The 7,955-nt window shown below is 48.8% G+C and overlaps 1 protein-coding gene across 5 annotated transcripts in view; it reads left to right on the forward strand.

Annotated features, from left to right (window-relative positions):
* The window catches only part of MAX (MYC associated factor X), a 28,154-nt gene extending 24,787 nt beyond the window's left edge, over window positions 1-3,367 (forward strand). For 3 of the 5 annotated variants that reach the window (XR_002735685.2, XM_023232498.2, XM_023232509.2), the window contains 3 exons: window positions 439-562; window positions 1,047-1,131; window positions 1,828-3,367. Coding sequence is in view for 4 of the 5 variants with exons in the window: in XM_023232498.2 (XP_023088266.2) it covers window positions 542-562; window positions 1,047-1,131; window positions 1,828-2,015 (294 nt within the window). In the remaining variant the exon portion in view is untranslated. The remainder of the gene's footprint in view (window positions 1-438; window positions 563-1,046; window positions 1,132-1,827) is intronic. The other 2 variants (XM_023232480.2, XM_023232489.2) reach the window with 1 other exon arrangement.
* Window positions 3,368-7,955: the final 4,588 nt, after the last annotated feature.

The following is a 7,955-nucleotide window of genomic DNA, read 5'->3' on the forward strand; positions in this document are numbered from 1 at the left end:
TGTAATCCCAGCACTTTGGGAGGCCAAGGTGGGCAGATCACCTGAGGCCAGGAGTTCAAGACCAGCCTGGCTAACATGGTGAAACCCCATTTCTACTAAAAATACAAAAAAATTAGCCGGGGGTGGTAGCACATGCCTGTAATCCTAGCTACTCAGGAGGCTGAGGCAGGAGAATCACTTGAACCTGGGAGACGGAGGTTGCAGTGAGCCAAGATCACGCCATTGCACTTCAGCCTGGGCAACAAGAGAGAAACTCCATCTCAAAAAAAATACAACAAAAAAAGAAGGCCTACAGTAGCCATTACTGTATTTCTTCAGCCTTTTCCCACCTTATCCTCTTGATTCCAGCCACCCAAGCAGTTGCTGCAGGCCAGGTTCCCTCACTGCCTGGATTCGGTTTTTATTTTGTCCCCTGTGCTTTTTCTCATATTGCCACAGGCATCCCGGGCCCAAATCCTAGACAAAGCCACAGAGTATATCCAGTATATGCGAAGGAAAAACCACACACACCAGCAAGATATTGACGACCTCAAGCGGCAGAATGCTCTTCTGGAGCAGCAAGGTGAGCACCCAAGCTCGTGGGGCAGCTGGCCCTGCTGTGCTCTGGCTGGGTCAGGCTTTGGCACCTGGGCCTGCAGAGTCAGAGCCAGTCATGGAGTATGTGCTCAGAAGCAGGCTTGGTCCTGCTTCTTGGGGCCTGAGTAGCTGAGTGTTAGAGCCATCCTGAGGAAGGACCTGAGGTGCCAGTGAGGAGACAGTGGAAGCTAGGAAGTTGGACATCTGGAGACTTGTATCTTTTCTGGCCTGACCTCTCCCCTTCTTGGGGCTCAGGTACTCTGCCTGCAGTAGGGATCACACCTGGCATCAGGTGTCTGAAAAGAGCTTTGAGGTCCTTAGAGTGGAATGTGCTATGTAAGTACCAGAGATTCCAGGTGTTCAAGGACAGTGAGCCCTCCCCATTGTCAATGGTAGTCCAATCGGGGCAGCCTGTGGGCTAGGCCCATGCTGTTCTCAATGCTCACACCCGCCTTTTCCTACAACCACAGGGGAAAGCGAGAGCTGATCAAGTTGTTTGTTCCTGGGGAATTCACTTCTCTTCCTCCCTCATGGAAGATGCAAGTAAAAGGAAATGCAAGTAACCACCTGGGTTAGAAAACCTCAAATAAAATAAAATAAAATAAAATAAAATAAAATAAAATAAATGGGTTGACCTTCCAGGCTCAGGCTGAGCTGAACCAAGAGATGGGCAGTGGGTGGTGTCAGTGGGTTGGTTACTAGGCCAAGCAGCCTGCATGTAGGGGCTATTGGAAAAGCCCAGGTTTATGTGTATTGGTGACTTGCTTCCAAGTGTCCAGCTTGTCATTTCAAGTGGATCTTGTACACGAGAGCTAAGCCAAAACTGTTCTTTGGCTGATATGTCTTATGTCATCCTTTTCTGCTGTTGTGTGGCCTCACACCTTGTGGAGCCTCATGCTCCCGGGCCAGCTTCTCCTCTGTTATTGCACTTCTAAATCCCACAGGGAGCTCACGTGAGCTCCAGTCTCTCCGCAGGGGCTTCCACGGCAGGACGGTGACATCACAAGCCTTCTCTTCGGGGTTAGGTGGGATTGCAGAGTATCCGCTGGCTCCCTGGTCCAGCTGGGAAAGGCGGGAGGGAAATGAAGTGTGTGAGTGAACAGCCACCCGAAGGGAGTACTTCTGAGCATCTTGAGCCTCAGGGGCCAACAAGCAAGCCCTTAGGAAGAACAGGCTGGACCCTGACTCTGAGACTCAGTTACTCCCCAAGTCTCCAGAAGGCAGTAACACACTCCCTTGGTTGCCTTTTAGTCCGTGCACTGGAGAAGGCGAGGTCAAGTGCCCAACTGCAGACCAACTACCCCTCCTCAGACAACAGCCTCTACACCAACGCCAAGGGCAGCACCATCTCTGCCTTCGATGGGGGCTCGGACTCCAGCTCGGAGTCTGAGCCTGAAGAGCCCCAAAGCAGGAAGAAGCTCCGGATGGAGGCCAGCTAAGCCGCGCGGGGCAGGCCAGCAATAAAAACTGTCTGTCTCCATCGCCTCATCCTCCTTTCAGTTCATCGGTAGAACCCTCAGAAGCATCTAAAAGACTCTGTTTTTCTCTTTCTCCCTTTTTCTTTTTTAAATTTTTATTTTTACGTAGAAGCTCTTGGACAACAGCTCTTGTTCTCCTTCCCCATTTCCACTGTATATTTTTTTTAACGTATTCCCTTCAGGGATTCCCTGTCCCCACCAGGAATTTTTAAACCAAAACACCCCAACTTGGCAGCTTTTTCTGTGGAGGACAGACGGCCAGCCAGACCTCTGAGCACATAGTGTCCTGCCCACCCTACCAGCTCCTCCAGCCCTGCCGGGCACATGCCCGGAGGACACCTGCCCTGCCTAGGCGGCCTCCTGGTCTGCCCTCACCTCTGATAGACTTTGTGAATCTGAACTGCTCTACCTTGAGAAGATGACCGGTTTGGAGTAATCAGAATGAACCCTCCTCCTTTTTAAGGGTTTTTTTTTTTTCCTTTTTCTAAAAAGCTATGTATTGCTCCTATTGAAAGACCAGATTCTTAAAGAAGTTTGTGGTATAAAAAGAAAGTGGGGACAGATTCGCAGCACAGAGTCCCTGGCATGTTTCACTCCTGCTTCTCTCAGCCAGCTGTTTAAGCCTGCGGTGCCAGCCTCACGGAGGGCCGTGTGACACTCTTGTGGTATGTATGGGAGATGGCAGCAGTGAAGCAGCAGCCACCAGGGAGTGGCCATTTAAGGGTTGGGACAGGGAGGGTGTTTTGGGTGGCATAGAGGTTTTGTATTGAGGGCCAGTGATGATGTTTTGATATTTATTTCCTGCTACTTAAATTTGAATCTGAGTGAATTGTACCTATTTCTGATGATGTCGGTCTTGCAAAGCGACAGATTCATAAAGTAATGATGAAATCTTTCTTTCTTCCTGTGTGTATTTCTAAGAAATAGAGCCAACTGATTTTGTATGTAAATACCAAGAGCAATTTACCTGGTACTAAACCCGCACCCCAGTGCGGACCCTTCCCAGCCCTCACCCCACTTCCTTTCCTACTGTCCTGGAACCTGTCTCCATTGCGTGATCCAGCCCTGGTTCTGGCTGTGGTCAACAGATCCCAGTGAAGGGTTTTGTGTGTTTAGGCCTCATTTCTTTGTCTTTTTCCTACTCCGTTCCTGGCATTTGCTGATTTCTAGTGTATACTCTGTAGTCTCTATTCGTGTTTGATTCCATTCCATGGAAATAAAAAGTATGTTGTACATACTGCCGAAGAATTGTCTTGCAAGTTAAGGCTTCCCCCTTTACTATAAGACTATAAATAAAAACTTATTTTATCCTTCTTGGTGGTGGTGTCTTCTTGCCCTTGTTAAGGCCAAGGTTGATGAGAGACCCCTCTGGAAGCTGTTAGGGCCTCAGTGAAAGCCTGAGTGAGAAGTGGAGGTGGCTTACCTGGTCTTGCAGAACCAGGAGCAGCCATAAGTCAAAGTTGCTTCCCCCTTTCTCCCCCTTTCTCAACCCAGCCTGAGAGTAAATGGGTGGTGATGGCTTTGTTCATTGGATGAGGTTTTTGAGGTTCAACGGGGATGTAGCCTTAGCTGTGGCAACATTTCTAGATCTAGTTTCTGCTAAGCAAGTGACCTTTGGGGGAAATGATAGCTCAGGGCTGTGGTTCAGGTTCTCCTGGTAATGAGTGCCCAGTTCAGAGGTGGCTGTTCTCCAGGACCTTTCAGTTTCTAGACAGTTCCAGTTTATTAAGAGGAGGCAGCAGAGCTGCCAAGGACTGGAAGTCAAGAAGGCTCCAACTGCACCGAGTTAGTTCTATTCAGACTGGGACCCAACACTGGACTGAACTGGTTTGACCTTGGAAGAAAAAGGAATTATGGCCAGAACACAGCTCAGCCTTGGTTTTCCTGTCCGGCTGACAGGAAATACTGCTGTTCCTAAACCCAGAGAGGAAGTCAAGTCAAATCAGCTCTTGGATTTGCCACTATCTTTAGAATGGTGGAGAGCACTGTGGCTCTTATCAATTGTATGTCAAATCCATAATATCTTTTTTTGTTTAATGGGAGCTGGGGCGGATGGGTCACGTCTCTATAAGAGGCAATTTGAAACATGATCAAGCCTCCAAAGGCCATGATTACATTAAGGAAAAGAAAAATGTTGGGAAAGCAAGATCCCATTTATTAAAGGTACTTCTTTTCAAAGAAGAGGAAAGAGACTGTAATAAGGAAGAAATGGAAATGAGAATCAGGTTATTGCCTAAAGCCCTCAAGGTTAACATGCTTTCCTCTTTTTCATTGCCTTTAACTATATCTCCTTGTATATCTGGGCTTAAGTATACAGTTGATTTGCTTAGTATTGGTGTTAGAAGCAAGCTGTGGGTAAAGCCGTGTTGATGCGGAGATGGAAGTCATGTGAAGCTGGCACCCAGTAGGGAGATAGCAAACAGGAAGGGGCAGTCAAGCCAGCATGGGGACAGGTGGTGTCCCTGAGAGCCAGTCCCTGGTCCAGTATATTGCCTAGACAAAGGATTGAGCTTCGGCTTCTCTAGATTTCAGTAAACCAGTTAGAAGACAAGGGGCACAGTGGCTAGGTGGCTGGAAAATCCGAACCACCTGATTGGCATGGTGAGCGGACTTTGGCATGGGGTGGAGGTACCACTGGAAGCAGCTTCCTGGACAGGAACGCAGGGCAGGGGACCTCCGCCTGGAGACTGCTCAGCTGAAAGGGACAAGTCAAAGTCACAGCCAAAGCTCCTTCTGGAATGTGTGTCTAGGAAGTGAGTGTGAGTATTCCCTCAGGATACCCAAGTCTGACCATAGCTTACTCTCTCACAGTAATGGTAATCTCTGGTTTATTTTTTTACATTACTCTGGACAGTCACTTGCACAAAGCCAGATAAGCTGTAGATTTGCTGGTCACCGTGGCAGGTGGCTTCACTGAGGGATCTGTTAAGCTTGCTATTTCCTTACCATTACAGTTGCCCCAAGTGCAAGGGTATTTAAAATGGCCCAGTTTTTAGCGTTCTTGACATGCTAACCCCATTGTAAAACATCGACAACTTCTTGGGTAAAGAACCTAAGCTCACAGAGCTGTCATCTTAGCTGAGACGTTTAAAAAACAAGACTGAGTAGACGACGGGAGCCAGAGCCCTGAACTGGGACTGAAGTAAGCAGAATTGTTTCTGATAATATCATGTGTGTTTTATGCTTGGCCTCTGAAAGCAGACTGGCTGGGTTCACAGCCCTGTCTCTGCCACTCGGCGGCTGTGTTACTTCTCCCAGCCTCAGCATCTTTATCTATAAAATGAGGATAATAATAGCACTAGCCTCATGAGATGGTTATGAGGATTAAATGAGATAATGCTTATAATGTGCTTGACCTCAGGACCAAGCAAGCACTGAGGTGCCTCTGCTGCCATTATCTACACAAAACATGTGAGCAGGGCTGACTCAGCAAGGTGGAAAAAGCCAGCACCCAGACACCTTCCCTAAAGTGAGTAAGGGTTGACTTCTTGGTGTGTCACAAATGCTTCCCACTCCTCAGAGATGTGCCCCATCCTTAGCAGGCACAGTTACTAAAGAGAGCAAGGTGACACCAGGACTGGACTGACAAACTTTTCAAGACTGAAGCGGTCCCTGTGGGTACATTAATCAGATCTGGTGTCAACACGAGTGAGGCTCTGCCCGTTCCCTCCCACCACGATTCAGTGGCATCACTCAGCTTTGGACACTATTGGAGGCCCAGGCAGAACTGCTCAGAAGCCCCATGTGGTGTTACTCAAAGTGGGATCCTTGGATCATGCCCAGGGCTGCTTGTTAAAAGGATTCCTGGGCTCTAACTCCTCTGATCTAAAGTGTGCATTGGCCCACCAGTCAGTTTAACAAGCTCTTTCAGGTGGTGCTTAAGTCACTCAGGTTTGACTCCCAAAAGTAATATAACCCGGGGAACCAAAAGGACGCTGTTGGGGAAGTTAGGCACAGCTGAGCTGAATTAGCGAAGTGGCTCTGAGGTCAGGATGAAAGTGGGGGAGGTAGGCTTGTTATACTTCAACCCTTAGCGCTGCCTTCATGAGTCTGCGTTTTCCCAGTGGGTTTCCAATGCTCTAGGGGGCTGGCTGAGCTACCAAGTTATTAAACTTAAGAAGGAAGAAAGCTGAGGGCTGCCTCCACCACCCCCTTTAGAAGCCCCAAGCAGGGGTAATGACATGGGGCAGCACTCATTTCTGTAGCATGCCTTGGCTGGCCTCTGGTCCCCAGGCAGGTTTTATAATCCAGCCAGAGCAAGGCTCTCTCTCAGGCCTGCACCAGGCTGCGTTCTCAAAAGCCTCTGGGAACATGAAACTAGAGCATTCCTTTCTTCAAAACTGTTTTTCTAGCCTGAAGAGGAAACCCAGGTAGGAAAAAAGAGTTTGCCAATGTCTACACTGCTAGATAGCGAATAGTCAGAGAATTTCCTTCAGTGCCTGGGTCCTACTCAGGCAGCAGCTAACTCACATCCCCAGAGTTTCCTTGGGAAGGGAATAACGTATTTTCTAGTTAACTTCCTCAGGGAGAAAACCAATTTGGCTAAGCCAGGCCTAACTATAGGTAGGACTGGGTGACCGCACCAGGCAGGCCTGTGCATGGGTTTTGGAGGCTCTCCTGGCAAACCCTCATCACCCTGCTGGTAAGTGTTGTCATTTCTTGGTGTTTTACTGGGGTCGGTGTGGGGAAGGAGCCCAAGGAGCTTCAGAATGACTGCCAGAGCGGATAGGGCCAGGGGCTCTGAGCCCGCCTGTCTGGACTGCCATGCCAGCTACAACTCTTAACTTTGGGGTGACATTGCTCTGGCTTCCTGAGCCATAATGTAAGGACAATAATAGCACCAAGTGCCATTGTGAGGCTTAAAGGAGTGTGAAAAGCCCATGAATTGTTCCTGGCATTTAATACTCAATAAATACTGTCAAATCTTAGGTCTGTCTGCCATCAGATGTCCTGGACAGTGCAGCCATTTTTGAGTTTCGTTAAAATGTGGAGTGAGGCTGGGCGTGGTGTCTCACGCCTGTAATACCAGCACTTTGGGAGGCCAAGGCGGGTGGATCACTTGAGGTCAGGAGTTTGAGATGAGCCTGGTCAATGTGGTGAAACTCCGTCTCTACTAAAAATACAAAAAAATTAGCTGAGCCTGGTGGCGCACGCCTGTGGTCCCAGCTACTCAGGAGGCTGAGGCAGGAGAATCCATTGAACCCGGAAGGTGGAGGTTGCAGTGAGCCAAGATCACGCCACTACACTCCAGCCTGGGTGACACAGCAAGACTCCCTCTCAAAAAAAAAAAAAAAAAAATGTGGAGTGAATAAACTCTCCTTTTCTCTGATGTAATAAGAGTTTAGTGTATTAAAATCCTTGAAAGGGGAGGTAAATGTATGTTGAATGCTAAAAGGCAGTAAAAATTTGTATGTTTTCTGAAAGAACTTGGGCAAGACCACAAATCTGTTACCTTTTGGAGAAAAAAAATGGAGTTGGGGAATGAAATACACCCTTGAGGGCTGGCTCAGAGCCATTAACCATTAACATACTGGTGACTTTGTGCTGTTCTTCATTCCAGTTTCAGTTTGTGTTTCTGCAGTGCCGGGTGGCAGGCGCTGTGCCAGGTGCAGATACTGCAAGCGCATCCTGTGCCTGCCCTGTGTTTCTTGCCCAGGGCTGGTTATGACAGTGGGCAAGCCATCGCTTTTCAGCCTTCCCCTTCAGGCACCCCTTGAGCAGAATCTGCCTGGTGGGTGAGGTGGGGCAGATGAGCCTCATGACTGGGCCGAGGGGCCCTCATGCTCCAGCTCACTCTGGGTCCCACGTGCACGCATGCACACACAGCACACCCAGCAGGATGGGTGTGTCTAGAAGAATGCCGAGCAGGTGGCCTTGGACTATTCACAACCAGCCGAGCAG

This window comes from Piliocolobus tephrosceles, chromosome 6, assembly GCF_002776525.5.
Source record: "Piliocolobus tephrosceles isolate RC106 chromosome 6, ASM277652v3, whole genome shotgun sequence".
Classification (NCBI taxonomy): Eukaryota; Metazoa; Chordata; class Mammalia; order Primates; family Cercopithecidae; genus Piliocolobus; species Piliocolobus tephrosceles.